This window comes from Cricetulus griseus, chromosome 3 (genome assembly GCF_003668045.3).
Source record: "Cricetulus griseus strain 17A/GY chromosome 3, alternate assembly CriGri-PICRH-1.0, whole genome shotgun sequence".
NCBI classification, from domain to species: Eukaryota; Metazoa; Chordata; class Mammalia; order Rodentia; family Cricetidae; genus Cricetulus; species Cricetulus griseus.
Window position 1 is genome coordinate 183,283,226 of NC_048596.1, and position 21,550 is coordinate 183,304,775.

General features: G+C 41.0%; 1 protein-coding gene and 1 non-coding gene across 2 annotated transcripts in view; both read left to right on the forward strand.

Annotated features, from left to right (window-relative positions):
* The window catches only part of Sntb2 (syntrophin beta 2), an 82,724-nt gene that overhangs the window by 32,154 nt on the left and 29,020 nt on the right, over positions 1–21,550 (forward strand). Inside the window, 2 exon segments of the mRNA XM_027405934.2 lie at positions 11,635–11,848; positions 20,632–20,842. Coding sequence (XP_027261735.2) covers positions 11,635–11,848; positions 20,632–20,842 — 425 coding nt within the window.
* LOC113834709 lies at positions 14,408–14,537 on the forward strand. Its single transcript, XR_003483443.1, has one exon. It is a non-coding gene; the product is annotated as a small nucleolar RNA SNORA68 (small nucleolar RNA).

The window sequence follows — 21,550 nt, forward strand, 5'->3', positions numbered from 1 at the left end:
ACCACCAATTGTATCAAGTAATTTAAACAATGAAGGTATGATGTTGGAAAGAAGAGTTGAATTTGGACATCATGTAAGTTAGGAGTACACTTGGCTACAAAGAAAAGACACAACCTAGAATGGCCTAAGTGCCAAAGAATGTTTTAAGAGGTCTGAAATTGGTTCTTTTTTTAAATTTTTTTTAAAAGATTTTATTTATTATGTATACCACATTCTGCTTCCATGTATATCTGCACACCAGAAAAGGGCACCAGATCTCATAACAGATGGTTGTGAGCCACCATGTGGTGGCTGGGAATTGAACTTAGGACCTCTGGAAGAGCAGTCAGTGCTCTTAACCTCTGAGCCATCTCGCCAGCCCTGAAATTGGTCCTTAAAGGACTGCAGCAACACCTCATGATAATCATGTTTGTAATTTTATTTGTAGTGAGTTAATTTATATTATAGTTGTAGAGCCTGACACAGATATAAGTTCAAGGTAGAATGAAAGAAAGAGAGAATTGCTGGTGGGATCTGTGCTCTGTATCAAGAGAAGCTTTCTCATCTGAGTATGGTCACTCATAACTATAATCCATCCTTTGGGATATGGAGGCAGGAGGATCACCTCAAGTTCAAGGTCAGCTTTGTTTATATAGTGAGAGGCCAGGCTGGGTTACAGAATGAGACCCTGTCTCAAAACAAAGGAAGGAAGGGAAGGGGAGTGATGGCTTTCTTAAATGCAGTGTGATTCAGTTATGAAATATCTCTTATTTGCCAACAGTGAGCCTGCAGCAAAGACTGGAAAGTATGTGATTTAATTTTAACAGAAAGAGCTGAGATTAGCAATGGGTGCTGGGTTAGACAGTCAAGTGTCTGCAATTAACTCACGTTTTTAGTATCTGTAAAACCTCAAATAAGGCTAAGCTGTTGTGGCACACGCCTTTAACCCCAGAACTCAACAGGCAGTTGCAGGTGGGTCTCTGTGAGTTTGAGGCCAGCCTAGTCTACAGAGTAAGTTCCAGGACAGCCAGGGCTACACAGAGAAACCCTGTGGGGGCTTGGAGGGGCAGGAACCTCAGATCAGAATGAGAAGCTTCTCTTTCTACCATTTCTGACGAGGCAGCCCTCTCTGTCTTCCCTCCCCTCCCCCTCTCCTCCCCTTCCTCCCTTCCCTTCCTCCAATAAATGTTCTGCATTAAAAAAAAGTGAGAAACTCTTCATTATTTAGCCTTGGGTCCCATACAGAACTATAGTTGGTTGATACTATGGAGGATTAGTTGGCTTTATGAAAATTAGATTAGTACCTGGAAGGGCCATTATGAAGGAGCTGGGGTATAAGAATGTTTTAGTGTCTAGCTTTCTGCAGATGACAAATCAAGGAGTATTCTTATATATCTCTGGAATTATAAGGTCTCCCCAAGGCTGAATGAGTAATGATACTGCTGTGTGATGATTTATATTTAGCTGAGACTCTTAATAGCATGTAATAGTAATATAACAGTCATTACACAGATGATTATAATACAAGCCTAGAGATTAAGTAATTTGTTTATGGTTGGGTAGTGAGTTAGTAATAGAGCTGGGTCAGAGTGGGGAGGATTTCAGATCTCTGAGGCAGTGATGTGTATGTTTCAGGTATATTAGAAAGAGCCCTCTCTTTTGGTTGTATCTTTTTCTAGTATTTAAGGATTTGTACCAACCAGCCAGGTGTGGTGGTGCATGACTTTAATCCCAACACTCCGGAGGCAGAGGCAGATGGATATCTGAGTTTAGGACAGCCAGGGCTACCTTGTCTCAAAAAAAAAAAAATAGTACCAACCATAATTCTAGGAAACCTGATCATTTATTTAAGCTTCTTGATGGTTTTATGTTAACTAGTATATTTTCTCCTGCAAAAAAGATGCTTAGTTGATGTTTTTGTTTGATATTATTCTTTTGCTCCTATTATTATTACTGTTATTATTTTGGGACATCTCCTGCATCTGACTGGCTTTAAGTTCATGTGCCAAGGATGACCTTGAAGTTCTGAACCTCCTGCTTCTACTTCTGAGTTTCGGGATTACAGGTGTGTACTGGGGTTGGACCTGGTTTCATGGACCTGGTTGGCAGTCTTTCTACCAACTGAGTTATATCTCCAGCAACCCTCTCTGATATTTTTAATTAGTATTCTTCTGTAAGAAAGAGCTGATTCTTTCCTGTATTTATGTAGTTTTTTGTTCATATCAGCATGAACTCATGGTTTTTATTTTATGGGCTGTAATCCCTGCCATTCTACTCATAATTTTGACATTGAAATTGTTCTACTCTTTGTTTTCATTATAATCTAATCAAGGAAACTAACAAAACATTGTTATTAGTTGTTATTTGATATATAAATATTACGCTGTAGCTCAACATTCGGTGTTGGAATCTCTGCCATTCTACTAATAATTTTGACATTGGAATTGTTCTACTCTTTGTTTTCATTATAGTCTAATCAAGGAAACTAACAAAACATTGTTATTAGTTGTTATTTGATAAATATTACACTATAGCTCAACATTCAGTGTTGGTCTCAGTGTACTGCAGCCACATTACTTAGTTATGTTACTATGTTACACAAGGGAGGAGAGTACACAATGGATCTCATCTTTGTCTTTTCTCCTCTTCCTGAACTTGGTTATTCTGCCAAATTGTTCAGAAAATCTCTAGAGACACTAAAAGCCTAGCAGTTACAAATAGCAGTCCTTTTGTACAATTTTTAAAGTTGCAAAGTGATTGCAGATATGGAAACTTGGATGAAGTTCTTATTCCCAGTGGTGGCTCTCACTGATGTTCAGGATGGAGTGCTTGCTGACCCTGTAAAGGCAGCTATTGTGCTGGGTTAATACTGTGTTTCCGTCCATAGTATATCACTCAGTGTGCTGATCTAAAACAAACCATCCGGTTTATCCAACTAGTCCAAGATACATCTACTTAGCAGCAATGAAAGAGGTGGATTTTCTTGCACTTAAATGACTAGAACGTTTTTGTTTTTGCGTAGTATTTTCATTGTTTCTTTTTGCTTTGCTAATGTTATATTCAATTATGTGTAACATTTTACTTTTACATTTCTATAGCATGTATTATGTTTTATATCCCAATTTCTCTCTCTCTCTCTCTCTCTCTCTCTCTCTCTCTCTCTCTCTCTCTCTCTCTCTCTCTTTTCAAGACAGGATTTCTCTGTGGCTTTTGGAGGCTGTCTTTGAACTACCTCTTGTAGACTACCTGCCTCTGCCTCCCCAGTGCTGTGATTAAAGGCATGTGCAGCCGCTGCTATGGCCATCAACCCTCCACCTCCCACCACCCTCCACTTCCCACCCTCCACCCTCCACACCCCCCCCCCTGCATATCCTAAATTCTACTTTATCTGTTGACCTAGAGATTTTTGGGAATTTGATGGGTGGGACATAGCTTTCCATTTATTTATTTATTTATTTATTTATTTATTTATTTATTTATTTATTTATTAGAGACAGAGTTTCTCTGTGGCTTTGGAGGCTGTCCTGGAACTAGCTCTTGTAGACCAGGCTGGCCTCGAAACTCACAGAGATCCGCCTGCCTCTGCCTCCCCAAGTGCTGGGACTAAAGGCATGCACCACCACCACCCAGCTCCTTCTGTTTGTTTGTTTATTTATTTATTTATTTCGAGGCAGGGTTTCTCTGTAGCTTTGGAGCCTATCCTGGCACTTGCTCTGGAGACCAGGCTGGCCACGAACTCACAGAGAAACGCCTGCCTCTGCCTGTTCTCTGACTTCCACATTCATGCCCCATGGCATGAGCATCACTGCATCACACACACACACACACACACACACACACACACACACACACACACACACACACACACACGGAGGGAGGGAGGGGGAGGAGAGAGAGAGAGAGAGAGAGAGAGAGAGAGAGAGAGAGAGAGAGAGAGAGAGAGAGAGAGAGAGAGAGAGAGAGATGCTCAACCAGCCAGGCGGTTGTGCAGTGGTGCACATCTTTGATCCCAATACTCAGAAGGCTGAGGCAGGCAGAGCTCTGTGAGTTCGAGGCCAGCCTGGTCTACAGAATGAGTTCAGGGACAGCCAGAGCTATAAAAAGAAACTTTGTCTGTGGGTGCGGTGCAGCATTTGTTGTTAGAGTGCTTGCTAATGTGCCTGGTTTTCTGGGCTCTGTCCTCAGCATTGGGCAAAGCCGGGTGGGGTGCTGTAGTCACATCATGAGAGACAGTATTGTTCTAACAAAACTTTTTGCTTATAAGCTTAGCATAGTTTATTTAAACATTTTGGTACAATTTAAGTAAGTAAAACTTTTTGCATACTCCCTTTCTCATTGACTCTGCTTCAAAGAAGAGGGGAAAAAATCTGCAGGATAGCTGTGGTGATTCCTAACGTATCTGTAATTTCAGCATTTGGGAATCAAAGCTAAGAAGATCTTAATTTTGAGGTCAACCTGGGCTACACAGCAAGGCCCTGTGGAAAAATTTAAAAGAAAAAAATGTTAAGCTTTTACATGATCAGAATTTTTCTGATAGTAGCACAGATCTCTCATTCCCAGTACTCAAAAAGCTGAGGCAGGAGAATGGATGGCAAATTCAAGGCCAGCATGGGCTATATGTCACCCCCAAAAAACGGTAAATGGTAAAAGAAGCAATACATTGTTTCATATGGAGTGTACTTCTTTGTAGAAAAAGCAGGAAGAACATACTTAACCACCCTCCCCCCCAAAACAAAACAAAACAAAACAAAACAGGAGGCCATAGAAAGTAAATTGAGGTGGGTGTGGTGACCTATGCGGGTGATCCCTGCACTTAACTTGCAGAGGCAGGAAGATCATTGCAAGTTCAAGGGCAGCCTGGGGCCTGTCAAAAGAAAAGTAAAACTCCAGAGGAGAGGCCAGCAAGATCTGCCCTGCTGAGAACAGCAGATCTGTGGTTCTCTATTGCCCCTCCTCACCTTCAGTCCTCTAAATGAAATGATTTGACTAGAGAAAGAGGAAGATGAGTAATGAGTGAATATGAACCAGTATAGAAGAGAAGCAATTCCTGTTTCTTTACTTATGTAAGGGTCCTAAATAATGACGCTTATTGTGTGGCAGTTTCCAAAGGCGGATGTACTAGTGGTTGTCTTCTCACAAAAACACCTAAAAATGCAAACCCAGGGTGTCTAAAATAAATTCATGTATTCTGTTAGTTTGAGGAAATTATTACAAAGAAAAATTTTTTAATCTATTTAAGAAGTCTTTATGAATAACCCACAGCTACTTGACCATTTTAGATTAGTAATTAAAAGTCTTCTATCAAGGAGAAATTATACTGTAAATATACCAAAGTCCCAGTTATTTCAGTACAGCTGGGATTTATATGTTTATCTATATAAAGGTGTGAAAGCTGATACTTCTGTTAGGATGAGTATATATTACAAAAGAGATTTATCAGATTGGCTTACATGATATAGACTGTATAGTCCAACAGTGGTTTGTCTACTGCTAGAGAAGCTGAGAACCCAGCAGTCAGGGTTCCTCAGCAGTCCCAGTATGGCACTTAAAGCCTGGAGGATTCCTGGAGAATCACCAGTCTTCAGTCCACATGGAAGACTGGGTTCTATTGTCAGCAAAGGATGATAACAGAAGCAGCAATAAGGTACATTCATGGACCAGCAAGGATCAAAGGTCAGCAGATAAAAAGCAAACAGTTTTCCCCTCATACCTCATATCTGGGCATAGGAAGGAACTCTTAGCCAATCCTTCTGGGAAAATACCCTCACATACCCACTCCGAGGCATGTCTTAAGTGACTCCAGATCCAATGAAGTATAAATGAGTATAAAATAACAAGATCTGGCTTTGGGGAAATAAGTTTATCCATGATTATCAGGAGTCTTGAGTATTTCTTTGACCCAGTAATTAATGTCTCCCTGAAAAAGATCTTCATTGCAGATCATTAAAAACTAAGTACCAGCCGAGTGGTGGTGGCACACACCTTTAATCCCAGCACTGGGGAGGCAGAGGCAGGGATCTCTGTGAGTTCCAGACCAGCCTGGTCTACAAAAGCTAGTTTCAGGACAGTCTCCAAAGCCACAGAGAAACCCTGTCTCGAAAAAAACAACAAAAAAAACAAAACAACAACAACAAAAAAAGCTAAGCACCCAGTTATTCGGGAATACCCTAGAAAATCATGATAGACACAATGGAATGTGATGTGGTGATTCTTAAATAGTACTTAAGAGTTGGTGTAATGTGGAAAATATAGTACTAGAAAATTTAGAAGATAGAGTAGAATTGCAACTCTTTTATCTATTTTTTTCCCTTCAGCATTTTAAAATTTATTTATCTTGGGTGGAAGAAAGGGGACTGGAGCAATGGCTTAGCTGTTAAGAGGCTTAATGTCTCTTTTGATTTTTTGAGAGGCCCACCGCCCAGCTCCTAAATAACTACACATGGAGGCTTATTCTTAGTTATGAATGCCCAGCCTTAGCTTGGCTTGTTTCTAGCCAGCTTTTGTTGTTGTTGTTGTTTTGTTTTTTCGAGACAGTGTTTCACTGTAGTTTTGGAGCCTGTCCTGGAACTCACTCTGTAGACCAGGCTGGCTTCAAACTCAGAGATGTTCACCTAGCTAGTTTTTCTTATCTTTTTTTTTCTTTTCTTTTCTTTTTTCTTTTTTTAGATTTATTTATTTATTATGTGTATAGTGTTCTGCCTGCATGTTGCCTGCAGGCCAGAGGAAGGCACCATATCTCATTACAGGTGGTTGTGAGCCACCATGTGGTTGCTGGGAATTGAACTCAGGACCTTTGGAAGAACACGCAGCGCTCTTAACCTCTGAGCCATCTCTCCAGCCCCTAGTTTTTCTTATCTTAAATTAACCCATCTACCTTTTCCCTCTGGGCTTTTATCTTTCTTAATTCCGAATATCTCACTTTCCTTTTTACTCTTTGGCTGTCTGGGTGACTGGCACCTGTCTTCCTCCTTTTTTGTGTGTGTTCTCTCATTGCTCTCCCTCTTCCTCTTTCCCCTTCTACTACTTTCTGCTGCCAGCCCACCTGTCCTTGCTCCTGCCTCGATATTTCAGATCTTTATTAGACCATCAGGTGTTTTGTTTGCTTTTCTTTTTTATTGGCACCAAATAATCACCCCCCTTTAAAATGGGTCTTTTTTTTTTTTTTTTTTTCTATTTCTTTGTTTTTTGAGACAGGGTTTTTCTGTGTAGCCCTTGTTGTCCTGTCCTGGAACTCACTTTGTAGGCCAGGCTGGCCTCGAACTCACAACAAAGGTCTTACTGCTCTGCCTCCCAAGTGCTGGGATCATAGGCGTGAGCCACCTGGCCCATCAGGTGTTTTAGACAGACAAAGAATCACAGCTTCATAGAGTTAAACAAATGCAGCATAAACAAAACTCACACACCTAAAATAGTATTCTACTACAGGCTGTTGTGGCAGAGAACCTGAGTTTAGTTCCCAGTATCTACTTCATTGGCTCACAGCCACATGTAACTCTAGGGGATCTGAGGCCCTCTGGCCTCTGTGGGTATTGTATACAAGTGTGCACGTACAGACAGGTAGGTACACGCAAATAAATAAAAATTTTAGCCAGGTAGTGGTGACATATGCCTTTAATCCCAGAACTCAGGAGGCAGAGGCAGGCTGATCTCTGTCTACAGAGTGAGGTTCAGGATAGTCAGTGTTACACAGAAAAACTCTGTCTTGAAAAACAAAAACAAACAAATTTTAAAGCTATAAAAACATTCTTTTCTTCTTTCCCTCCCTTTTGAGACCGTCTTAAATTGCTGTTTAAGTTCAGATGACCTTACTTTTAAAAATACATAATACAGGCATTACATTTAAAATACACAGAATTGTAAATTTAAAATCAACATATATAGAAGCACTATAATATTTTGATTAAAAATCCTTTCTTCAATATATTTATAAAAACATGTACAAAACAGACAATGTTTGTTAATTACAATTATTTACTTTGTGTGTGTGCTTGCAGGGGTCAGAGGACAACTTACTAGAGTCCTTTCTCTCCTTCTACTCTGTGGGTCCCTGGGACTGAGGTCCTCAGGCTTGTCGGCAAGCACCTTTACCAGGTGAACCATCTCATACCAGCCGTGCCTTTGTTACCTGAAAAAGGAGAAGGGGCCTGGCAGTGGTGGCACACGCCTTTAGTCACAGCACTCAGGAGGCAGAAAGCAGGTGGATCTATGTGAATTAGAGGTCAGCCTGGTCTACAGAGCGAGTGCCAGGGAAGCCAGAGCTACACAGAGAAACCCTGTCTCAAAAAGCCAGAAAAAAGGGAAAGGTGAAGGGGTTAGACTGATACTTCTCAGAATGGATAGGAGCTCTTTCACTTTTGTTTTTTCTTTGAATCTTTTTGTTTTGGATGGAACCTAAAGCCTCAAGTCCTAGGCAAGAACTCTACTACTACCTAGGCCCTCCCTTTCATTTTAAATAAGAGTGATCCATGCAAGACAGAAAATTAGCTCTAGCCTCTGAGAGCTCAGAGCACTTGACAAATGTGGGTGTGGTTATTTTGTGGATGACAACTCACCCCACCCCCCGCCAAGACAGGTTTTTTTTCTGTGTAGTCCTGGCTGTCATGAGATTGCTCTGTAGAGCAGGCTGGTCTCAAACTCAGAGATCTACCTGCCTCTGCCTCCCCAGTGCTGGGTCTATTTTGAGGGTGATCTTTAACTATGAGGGGGAAAAAGTGAACTGAAAGCCAATGGGTTGGTTGTAAAGGTGTTTCTTTTTAGGTCATTGTCCAGGTTGGTTCTGTGACAGCCTGGAAGGTTTTAGCATAAGACAAAAATATCAATTTACAGGCATTAAACATTATGGATGGCTAATTAGCTGGATGTACACTCCTTCCTTCCTTCCTTTCTTTCTTTCTTCCTTCCTTCCTTCCTTCCTTCCTTCCTTCCTTCCTTCCTTCCTTTTTGGCAAAGGTTTCATGAGGTACAGGCAAGCCTTAAACTTAGTATCCAGCCAAGATGACCTTGAACTTTTAATTCTCCTCTTTCTAGTGCTGAGTTTATAGGTATAAACCGCCATGTTTGGTTTGAGGTGCTGAATGCCAAACCAGGGGCTCTGTGCATGTTAGGAAAGCAGTCTACCAGTGGGCTGTCCTGAGCCCATAGCCATTGCTCTTTTAATATAGTGGCCCTTAGGTTGGGTGTGTGTCTGCTTTGCTTTTGTTTTAGCATGTTTGTAGTAATCATAGTAGAGATGCTAATTCTGAATAGATCATTAAGGACTCTTCTAATCTTTGTACTTTTCAAGGGTGCTCGTTTAGAATGGCTTTGTTTCTCCCAGTTGGCAGCCTGGTAGCTGGCATGGTGCTGTAAGTGTTCAAAAGCATTGGCATTGATTGAAAACCTTAGGAGTTTCTGCCAAGTTCTCGTGATCTAATCCTCTCCTGAAAGCACAAAGCTCAAGTGTGTGTTGAAATGCCTGAGTCAGCTGCTCAAAGGATATACTGGCTACGCTCCTGCTCATTCTTCCAGGATGAAAAATCTCCTTGGTGACCCAAGGCAGCAAACTTTTACTTTCTCCACCCAGAAATGAATTTTTAAAAACATGCAGGAAAAAGATACACACATATGCAAGTATCTGTACTATATCCAAATGGCAACATTAGAATCCTTTCCTAGTATTATGCTTGATTTCAGCAGATACTGATGTGGTGTTTTTTGTTTGTCTATTTCATTTATTAGTTTGAGACAGAGTCTCATTTTGTAGCCTTGGCTGGCCTGGAACTCTCTAGACAGACCCAGCTGGCTGTGAACTCACAGCCATCCACCTATCTCTGCCTCCCAAGTGCTGGGATTAATTTAATAATCTAAGACAATAGCTTCATCTCTTCTACTGACTAGGATTAACTTTTAAAATTTCTCCAGCTTCCTGAATCAGGAAGGCAAAAGAAAGGCACCTGCTATTTCTTGATTACTCCTGTGCCAGAGCTTGCACTTGTTTAGAGTCGCTGTTTTTGTTTTGTTTTTTGAGACAGGGTTTCTTTGTGTAGCTTTGGAGCCTATCCTGGCACTCGCTCTGTAGACCAGGCTGGCCTCGAACTCACAGAGATCTGCCTACACAGAAAATCCTTGGCTACACAGAAAAACCCTGTCTCAAAAAACAAAGAAATAGAAAAAAAAAAAAAAAAGACCCATTTTAAAGGGGGGTGATTATTTGGTGCCAATAAAAAAGAAAAGCAAACAAAACACCTGATGGTCTAAACACCTCTGCCTCCCGAGTGCTGGGATTAAAGGCATGCGCCATCAACGCCCAGCATCACTCTGGTTTTTTAGGTGAGGACCTTCGAAGCAGCAGGTAACCATAGAGCTTTGAAGCAGTGAGAATTGAACCAGCCAGTCCCTTCCCAAAGGCGTCTCCATTGTGTTGTAAAAGTGTTGGGTGTCAGTCTGGCACACCTTTAATCCCAGCACTCGGGAGGCAGAGGCAGAGGGGGATCTCTGTGAGTTCGAGGCCAGCCTGGTCTCCAGAACAAGTGCCAGGATAGGCTCCAAAGCTACACAAAGAAACCCTGTCTCGAAAAACAAAAACAAAAACAAACAAACAAACAAAAACAAGTGTTGGTGTTCATAAAACACCATTATTGGATGGCATGGAGGGGGGCCGGGGATAATGACCTACTGGCTACTGTCAACATTACTAAATAAAAATACAAGTAACAAACAGCAAGCATAGTATACTACCATCACATGAAATGGGTGGATAGACAGACAGACAACATACAAATAAATGTGTCTGTTCTTACACTGTGCTGAGCATATGTAGCACCTCCACACAATCATATAATAGTTACCTTTAGAGATAGAGATCTATCATTAGTATGAAATTTTGGGTTTTGTTTTATGTGAATGTGTATCAATCGTACCTGATTCAAAAACCTAAAACCTGAAGCTTTTTGAGCACAACCATGATACAAGTGGAAAATTCCATACCTGACCTAATACTGCAGTCCAAATGAAGATGCTCCTGTCTAAGCATATTTATACTGTTTATATGAAAGTGGATTTCCTGTTCATCTAACCATGTTTATACAAATATTTTTACCTCCATGTATATATGAATACTTCAAAATTTGTAAGGCTTCTGCTGGTAAGCATATCAGATAAGGGATACTCAATCTATATTATGTATTCAAAAGAGAATTTAATGGGAAAAGACTATTTTGAAAAGGCAAGGGATTTCAGTTGAGTTGGCTTTGTGCTTGTATATACTTTGACACATTTTTAAACACAGAATAATGTATGTAGTTTCCTGTATCCTATCCAGGTGAAGCATTCCTCTAGGGTAGGATCTCAGCCTTATTTGCCCTTTTATCAATTGGGCTGAAATACTTGCCATAGTATAAGGAAGAAAGATATGTTTTTCGGACATTTGAAAGATTCTCATGTACAAAAGAGATTAAGATTGTTCTGTGTGTTTCAGTGGGTGGAAGCATTAAGGTGAGTACCCTCAGTGTGAGTTCAGAAGATGTAGAATAAAGCTCAAAGACATTCATAGCATTTGAATTTTGATTTTCACTTCACTCTAGATGTTGCATGTATGTGAATATTTCAGTTTTCATTTGATCAGAAACAACAATACTAACCTTTGCTTTTTGTTTTTTATTGTTGTGTTTTTCATAGTCAAGTTCATCCGAGAAGTAACACCATATATCAAGAAGCCATCTTTAGTATCAGATCTGCCGTGGGAAGGTGCCGCTCCCCAGTCACCAAACTTCAGTGGTAGTGAAGACTCTGGTTCTCCAAAGCATCAGAACAGCACCAAGGACAGGAAGGTCATCCCTCTCAAAATGTGCTTTGCTGCTAGAAACCTAAGCATGCCAGATCTGGAGAACAGGTGAGCGTGACTGTTCAGAGCATCACACTCTCAGACTTCAAACTCAAGGACATAGCACAGTATCAGTGGCTCCTGCTGTGTAAATTATTAAGAAAAATGATATTCTGAAATTAGGGATCTGTCTTTAATTTTGGAGCCCTGGATAGCCTCAAACCCACCATCTTCTCACCCAGCCTCCCCTGTCTTTTTATAAGGATATTTCTTTATGGTTTTTTGAGACAGGATTTCTCTGCGTAAAAACCCAGCTGTCCTGGAACTCACTTTGTAGACCAGACTGGCCTTGAACTTGCAAAGGTCCACCTGCCTCTGCCTCCTGAATGATTAAAGACGTGTGCTGTCACTGCCTATCTATAAGGAAATTTCTTAATTTTGAGTAATGTTATATTTCAGAGATCACACTGTAGATCTGGAACATCAACTGACAATGTGACTCTGACAAGTAGGCTTCACAGACCCCTCTGCCTTCTATAAAATGCAAGCAATGGAATGAATAATTTATAATTTTCCTTCTTGTGTTCTATAATGGCTTTAATTTCAGTGACTTTGTGAAAAAGTACTGTTAGACTCTGTTAGGCCAGGGATTTGGCAGAGTTGGGGGTGACTTAAAAGATAAACAAACCAAAAAACAAGTCTAAAGACCTAAAGACAGGCCCAATATGCTTTCATTCATATGGTCTCTGATCCGAACGCACCCATGTGCCTAAGCAGAGTAAGGTAAAAGAACATGAAACACAGCAAGAAACTGAAGCCAGGCTTGTCTTGTCAGGCATAGTAGCACATGTCTTAAATTCCAGCACTAGGGAGGAAGAAGCAGGCAGACCTGGTCTACATAGTGAATTCTAGACCAGCCAAGAATGACCTTCTTGGCCATGTAAGGCTTTCATGTGGTTTAAACTTCTTGGAATGTTTTATGTAGTAGCTGAAAAAAATGTAGCTTATTCCTGGGCGGTGGTGGGGCATGCCTTTAATTCCAGTACTCGGGTGGCTGAGACAGGCAGATCTCTATGAGTTTGAGGCCATCCTGGTCTTCAAAGAGAGTTCCAGGACAGGCTCCAAACCTACAGAGAGACCCTGCCTCAAAAAACAAAACAAAACAAAACAAAAAAATTGTAGCTTACTTTTTAAGTCTATAAAATGTTTTTATTTATGTGAATATATGCTGTGGGTACCTTCAAAACTGGAGTTACAAGCAATAGTAATTTGCCCAGCATGGGTGCTGAGAGTCAAACTCAGGTCCTTTGCAAGAACATCAGGTGTGCGCTTATCCTTGAGCCATATCTTCATCCCAAGAAATTGTGGCATAAAGTGTCATAACTGAGACAGTTATGGTAGCTCTCACCTTTAATCCCAGCTCTTGGGAAATTGAGGAAAGAGGATCACTGTGAATTTAAGGCCAGGTTGGGCTACATAGTGAGTTCCAGATTAGTCTCGGTTGTAAAATAACTGAGTAAACCAGTTACAGAAAAATCACAAATCAAAAAGCCTTAATTCATCTAGGACACAGACACACACAGACACACAGACACACAGACACACACACACACACACACACACACACACACACTCACACACACACACACACAGAGAGGGAGGGAGGGAGGGAGGGAGGGGGAGAGAGGAAGGAGAGTGAGAGAGAGAGAGAGAGAGAGAGAGAGAGAGAGAGAGAGAGAGAGAGAGAGAGAGAGAAAGAGCGCCTCAGGCCAAGGAGGGCAGAAATGCTAAACCCTTTCATGATAAATCCCTTCTAGAATAGATGCCTATGGTGTGGCTGATGCAGCTAGAAGCTGGAGAAAAGAGCAAAGCATGTAAAATTTCTGGAGAAAGAGGGGTTGTAGGAAAGAAGGAAGGGTGAAGGTGATTATGATTTGACTATATCATGAAGTTAGACATAGTCACCTTGACTTTCCTTAAAACTCGGGCTGCATTCTTGGTTCAGTCATATGCTGCAAACATTTTTAAAGATTTCTTTACGTGTGTGAGTGTTTTGCCTACATGTATGTCTGTGCACCACATAAATACTTCCATAGAAGTCAGGAGAGGACATCAGATCCCCCTGGAACTGGAGTTACAGACATTTGTAAACCACCATGTGGGTGTTGGGAATTGAGCCTGAATCTTCTTTTTTGTTTGTTTGTTTGTTTGTTTGAGACAGGGTTTCCCTGTGTAGTTCTGGAATTCATTTGGTAGACCAGGCAGGCCTCAGACTCAGAGATCAACCTGCCACTGCCTCCCAAGTGCTGGGATTAAAGGCAGTGTGCACCACCACCACCACTGGCATGAGCCTGGATCCTCTGCAAAAGCAACAAATGCTCTTAAACCCTGAGCCATCTCTCTCTAGCCTCATATGCTGGAAGCATTTGATAACTGTCAGGTTTGAAAGAGATCCTCAGAACCAAGTGTAGAGAGCAGTGTGAAACTGCTAAAATTGTAGCAGACTATCTCTATGTATGTTTGCAGCTCAGGAAACTAGGACAGGGATTATGAGAAGGAAAAAGTAATCTTAAGGGAGATACAAGGTAGTGATGGATTACAAGTAAAAGGAAAGCAGAAAGGAAGACTCAGGCACCCAACCCAAGAACTACTGCTGCCTGTAGCAGCAGTTTAAATGGTGGTGCACACAGCAAAGGGCTTCATCACCTTTGGGGGACTGTGTGGTGCCCCCCAGAGTGAATAAGGAGGTTCTACAGTCCTGGGGAAAAAAATGAAAGGAGGCAGAAAGGGAACCAGCTGGAGGAGGGAACAATTGAGAACAAAGTATGCGGATACACATACAAAGATGCTGTGATGAAACCCAGTGCTTTCATCTTAGTAAAAGTCAAACACTGCATAATATTTGGGGTGGGGGTGTATGTACCATACCCTTTATTCCAGTCAGATGGTCCTCGTACTTAGCCATGATGTGCTGTACAAGGCTGGGTCTCAGGTGGCTGAGGCTAGTGTAAAGATTCTCAGTCTTACTACTGAAAAGGAATTTGTTCTTACTTGAAATACCACATTTGAAAATGACTATCTTTTTCTAAGATACAAATGAAAAGAAACTGGTTATTCCGTGAGGGTGATACTTTAACTTGCATTGAAGTATTCTCTCGAGAAAAGCAAGCAACAGAATTACAAGTAGCTGGTGGGGATCACACAAAACTTTGTTTCCAGGATGTATGTCCTGTGTGTCTTGGCAGGAAACACACACACACACACACACACACACAAAAAAAAAAAAAAAAAAAAAAAAAAAATCATCACCTAAGCACACTTGAGTTGTAAGACCTAGAAGACAGAGCTAAGCATGTGGGCAACATCAGTAAGAATAAGATAGAGCATGCTAGAGGAAGACAACCAACATTAACCTGGCCTCCATAGACATACACAGCGAGCACATGTGTATACACCATACACACACATCAAAAGTAAACAAGATCATAGCTGTAAAATTACTTGGAGCTCTTTAGTCCTTAAATTTATGTAAGCCCTGCCAAAACACATGTCAATTTATTTATCTGTGGATTTTTTTAATGGTCTATTTTTATTTCATGTACATTTGTGTTTTGCCTGCATGTATATCTGTGTGAAGGTGTTGGGTCCCCTGAAACTGGAGTTGCAGATAGGTGTGAGCTGCCTTGTGGTTTCTGGGAATTGAACTTGGGTCCCTTGGAAGAGCAGCCACTGCTCTTAACCACTGAGCCAACTCTCCAGCCCCTATCTGTGGGGTTTTAAAATTATTTTATGAGTATTTTACCTACATGTATGCCTGTGCCCCACATGCATGCCTGGTACCCCACAGAGGCCATAAGAGGCCAATGTATCCTCTGGGACTGAAGTAACAGATGGTTGTGAACCACTATGTAGGTGCTGGAAATCAAATTCTGGTCCTCTAGAAAAGCAGCCAGTACTCTTAACTGATGAGCCATCTCTCCTGTCCTAACTGTGCCTTCTTGATGGTCACCTGAGCAGTTTTTAGTTTGGAGTTAGTTGTTAGTTAGAGACAGGTGGCTTTCTGTGAGTTTCAGGCCAGCCATGGCTACATAGCAAGACCTTCCCTCAGAAAACAAACAAATGGTAGGTGTGTGTTTTGTTTAAGAACTTCCAGGCCTAGAAAAATGGCTCAGCAGTTAGGCTGCTCTTCCAGTGGACCATTCATCCCAGCACCACATGGCTTACAACTGTCTGTAACTCCAGTCCCAAGTGATCAGACTCCTGACCGACCTCCACACATGGTACACGTTCATATATGGAGGCAAAATATTAACACATTAAATACATAATATAAATCTAAGAAAGAAAAAAGAAAATTTCCAGGCATTCTTCGAAAGTGACCTGCCATTTTATGCTAACAACAGCCAACAGTGTGAGAGTTTCCATTGCTCCATGTTCTTGCCAGCATTGTCAGTAGTAACTATTCTGATGGGCATGTGGTAGAATCTTGTTATAGTTCATCTTCCATTTCTATGTCAAGGTTTCACCAAAACCAAAAGGGAAGCAGCTTGTTTTTATTATCATTATTTTACTACTTTGATTTGTTTCTATATTTATAAAGCTAGTGGGTGCTCTGTTAAAATAAGTGAGTAAATGAAGGTTACTGCCTTTGCCCACCTGAGTTTCTACTGCCTCACTAGATGCTTCTGATAATTATGTGTTGTGTTGTGAAACTGGAAAACTAATTAATTAATGATGAAGCCCATGAGAGAACATGAGCCTGTTCTTAGCAAGTAGCACAGTGTCCTTGTAGGAATATAGCATTTGGTTGTTGGCGGTGGTGGTTTATTTTGCTTTTTTCTTTTCTTTTTTTCTCTTTTCTTTCCTTTTTTTTTTTTAGATTTTATTTATTATGTGTACAACATTCTGCTTTCCATGTATATCTGCACACCAGAAGACAGCACCACATCTTATAGTGGATGGTTATGAGCCATCATGTGGTTGCTGGGAATTGAACTCAGGACCTCTGGAAGAACAGTCAGTGCCCTTAACCTCTGAGCCATCTCTCTAGCCCCTCTTTTCTTCTTTCTTTCTTTCTTTTTTTTTTTTTTTTTGGTTTTGTTTTGTTTTGTTTTTTTAAGACAAGAGTTTCTCTGTGTAGCAGCCCAGTCTTGGGACTCACTCAGTAAACCAGGCTGGCCTTGAACTCACAGAGATCCACCTGCTTTTGCCTCCCAAGTGCTGGGATTAAAGGTGTGCGCTACCACCACCCAGCTGAATGTAGCAATTTTAATCTGTCTTTTGCATTCACTCACAGTTTCTCATCTTCATTCTATTTTTTAATAAAACATACATGTGAGATTTGTGACATAAAAATCACATGATTGCTACTAAAAACTCATAGGTTATGTCAAAGACATAACCAAGTAGATAAAGTAATATAGGCTTAGCTTAAAATTCCATGCTTCTATCTACCTAAATATTAATTTGACTTGTCAGATGAAATTGCAGTTAAATATCCCAGGAAATCCTTAGAGTTTTGACTACAGTCCAAAACCTTTAACCTTGTAAATGCATCCTTTCTCCCATAGGCTCAATTACTGGCAGACTGCCTCCATGTTTGCTATTAGCAGGGTTTTCATTTTAGTTTTTCCTTTAAAACAATTCATTTCAAGCATTACTATGTTGCCTGTGTAGGTTTTGAGGACTGCTCCAAGTCAGACTCTTCGGAGTCCTAGACTCAGTTCTGCTTGGGAGTTTACTGTTTTCTTGATTAACTTTTCCACAACCTCTTTCCAAGAAGCTACAAGATTTTGCTTTTCATGAAAGTTGGTGATCCTACCTACAAAACAACTTCCTGCCCATTTCATCATTTGGGCCCTCTTGTCCTAGTGTCTACTCCTGATTAATCAAGCTTAGTTTTATTTTATAGTAGATTTATTCTCATTCTTCCAGTTGTTTATAATTAGGGTCTAAAACCAGGATTTTTAAAAGCTACTCTGTGTTAATAGGCTACTCAGTTGCTAATGCTCCATGACCTATCTGAGAGACTGTCTCAGGACAGTATACAGTGTAAAGGTTTTTTTTTTTTTTTTTTTTTTTTTTTTCCCCAGAAAGTAATTGTTTTGTGCCTAAAGAAGGATGAACTGATTTCTATTTTTAGTGCTAAGTAGGTCAGTAGGAAGAGTGAAGGAAATTTCTTGTCTGTTTCTTGCCAGCGAATTTTAGTATGTCTTTTAAGAATGTTATGCAGGCCTCAGTGATAGAGCAACAGCGTGGAAATAAATAAGTCCTTCTAGAAAATGGTCAGTCTAAAGACATGCAGTCTGAACCAAGAATTGCTTCTCCCAGCCAGTTTGGTGTGAATGAGAATGGCTCTGACTCTTTTGCTAGGATGAGGTCATGGCAGTCATTGACCACTGAGTATGGGGAATTATGTTTGTTTGTTTCTTTGATAGTTTCACGGTGTGGTGTATCATAGGCTGTCCTAGAATTTACTATATAGCCCAGGCTGGCCTCAAATTTCTTGCAGTTTTGCCTTAGCTACCTGAGCAAAGGAGCCACGATGTTCAGCTAGGTGCCTTTTTTGTTTGGGGGTTGATTTTGGTTTTTTTTGGTCTTTTTGGTTTTGGCTTTGCTTGTCTTTGCGGTGGTGGAAATTGAACTTTAGGATCAAATTCTCAACTGAGGCACATTCCCAGTTCCTGTTTTTATCTTTTGAGATATAACTCAATAAGCAGCCAAAGATGGTGTAGAATCATAGTCCTCCTGCCTCTTTGTAGTGCATGCTTTAGTTTCACTTTCAGAAATAACCTTGCTACCAATTCCCTACCCACTTACGAATTATGTAGCAGAGTGGCTGGCATTTTTCTCTTCCCACTCTTTTTAGTTAGGGTGATGAAAAACTATAGCCAAAAGCAACTTGGACTTGGAAAGGAAAGGGGTTTATGCCATCTTAGGACTCTCAAGTCACCACTGAGGTGAATCAGGACAACTCAAGGCAGGAACTGAAACAGATGCCATGAGGAATGCACATTCCTGGCTTGCTCCCTGCTTTGTTACAGAATCCAGTACTGCTTGCCTGAGATGTGGCAGTGCCTACAGTGAGTTGGACTCTCCCACATCAATTATCAATCAAAAAATGCCCCATAGACTTGCCTATAGGCAGTCTGGAGATATTTTCTCAATTGAGGTTCCCTTTTAGTAGATGACCCTACCTTGTGTCAATATGACAAAACAACCCAGAGGCCAATCAGGCAGCATAGTGAGACCTTCTCGTAGTGCCAGCAAAATGTCTCAGCAGGTAGAGCTGCCTGTCACCAAGCCTGACAACCTCCGTTTGATCCCTGGGACTCACATGATAGAAGGAGAAAAATGATTCTCACAAGTTATTCTTTGACCTGTACACTCAACACTGTGGCACACACATCTACATACACATTACACCCCCCCACACACAAATTAATTGAACAACAACCCCTCCTCGAAAATTTTTAATACAAGATGACACAAGTAAAAAACAAAAATCAATAAAAGTAGACTAGCAAGATGACTGAGCTTGTAAAAGTATTTGTTGCATAACCCTAATGACCTGAGTTTGACTCCATCCCACTGTCAAACTAGAAGAGAACTAATGCATGACCGTTAGTAACCCTGGAGACCAGTCTTGGAACTGCTAATTTAAAGTTAGCTTTAGCCAAGTATTGAAGTAATAGTAGCAGCAGCAGCAGCACGTGTCTTTAATACCAGCACTCAGGAGGCAGGAGCAAATGGATCTCTGGAAGTTTGGTGCCCGTTGAGTCTGTACAGGGAGTTCCAGACCAGCAGGACTACATAGTGAAACTTGGTCTCAAATAACTAAATAAGCAGAATTCCAAATTTTCATAAAGAATAATATTCACAAAGAAAAGTAATATCCTGCTAATATCCCTTTATTTCAAATAATATGCATTTCAGTTCATTGTTAGGCTTTTTATGACTTATACCAGAATTACCTAATTAAAAAAAAATTATGTGTTTTTGTGTCTGTTCCTATAAGTATAAGTGACCACAGCAGGCAGAGACATTGGCTCTCCTGGAGCTGAAGTTATAGGCAGTTTATGTTATTATTATTATTTGAACCACATAATTGGGGTGCTAAGATTCAAACCTGGGTCCAATGGAAGAGCAAGCAGCAAGTGCCCCTTTAACCACTGAGCCATCTCTCCAGCTCCTAATTATTTAAAAAATATTTTTATTTTTTTGTTGTTTGTTTTTTGAGACAAGGTTTCTCTGTGTAACAGCCCTGGCTCTCTTAGAACTCACTCTGTAGACCAGGCTGGCCTCGAACTAAAGAGTTCACCTGTCTCTCCCTCCTGAGGGCTGGGATTAAAGGTGGTGTGCTTTTAGCTTTGTGTGCTCAAATTCACCTGTAACCCGAGCACTTGAGAGGTGAAGACCCAGAGGAATGGGAGTTCAGGGTTATCCTCAGGTATATAGCAAGTGTGAGCCCTGTCTAGAGCACATGGTATACATGTGACCCTATCTTTTATATACAAAATATACGTGTGTGTGCATGAGTTTATATGGGTGTTGGTGTTCCTGCCTGCAGTGTCCAACAGGCACTGGTTCTGTTTCTTTGATATGGAAATTAAGGCAAAGTGAAGTGTCCCAATATTGACTATCCCATAGGCATAGTACAACAACAAATCCAGCCATTAGTACCAATTATTGTCCCATATATTTATAGTTTTCTCTGGGATTGGACTCTGAGGAATTAAATTATCTTTACTTGAAAATCACAATATTAGACTAGATTTTCAGTTAATATGTTAACTCTGGTGATGTGATGACTTAGAACCTATCTCATTTTTCTCTTTTCTCTCTCCATACAGATTGATAGAGCTACATTCCCCTGATAGCAGGAATACCTTGATCCTACGCTGCAAAGATACGGCCACAGCACACTCCTGGTTCGTAGCTATCCACACCAACATAATGGCTCTCCTCCCACAGGTATTGGCTGAACTCAATGCCATGCTTGGTGCAACCAGTACAGCAGGAGGCAGCAAGGAAGTCAAGCATATTGCCTGGCTGGCAGAACAGGTAGGTGGGAGGCAGAGCAAGGGTTTTACTCATCCCTACTCAGAGTTAGAATGCTTCCCTTATGGCATACATCTAGAGTATTATATCTATGCCTACCAGCATAATCTCAATCTCTATCTTTCTTTCTCTCTCTCTCTCTCTCTCTCTCTCTCCCTCTCCCTGTCCTCTCCTCTCTGTGTGAGTGTGTGTGAGTGTGTGTGTGTGTGTGTGTGTGTGTGTGTGTGTGTGTGTGTGTGTGTGTGTGTGTGAGAGAGAGAGAGAGAGAGAGAGTCTCACCTCTTCACCATTGCTCCACCATGCCGGTCTACAGATATATCTTTAGATTATGTATCACTCAGTTCCTGGATATCCACATTGCAACCCTTCTGTTTGTCTTTTGTTCCTCCTCTCTAATGTCCTTTTTTTTTATTTGAATGAAAAACAAGATTGATTTACATGACAATCCCAGTTCCCTTCTCCCTCCCATCCTCCCCTACCACCACCTACACTAAAACCCTACCTATCACATATTCTTTCTTCTATTCTTCCCCTGACTCAACCTTTCTGCTCCCTCATGACCTCTGCACCCTTCCTCTTCTTCCCTTCTCATTCTTGTAGCTCCCTCCCCCCTCTTCCCATGCTCTCAATTTGCTCAGGGAATCTTGACCCTTTCCCCTTCTCCAGGGGACCATGTATATGTATGTCTCTGTTAGGGTCCTCCCTGTTTAC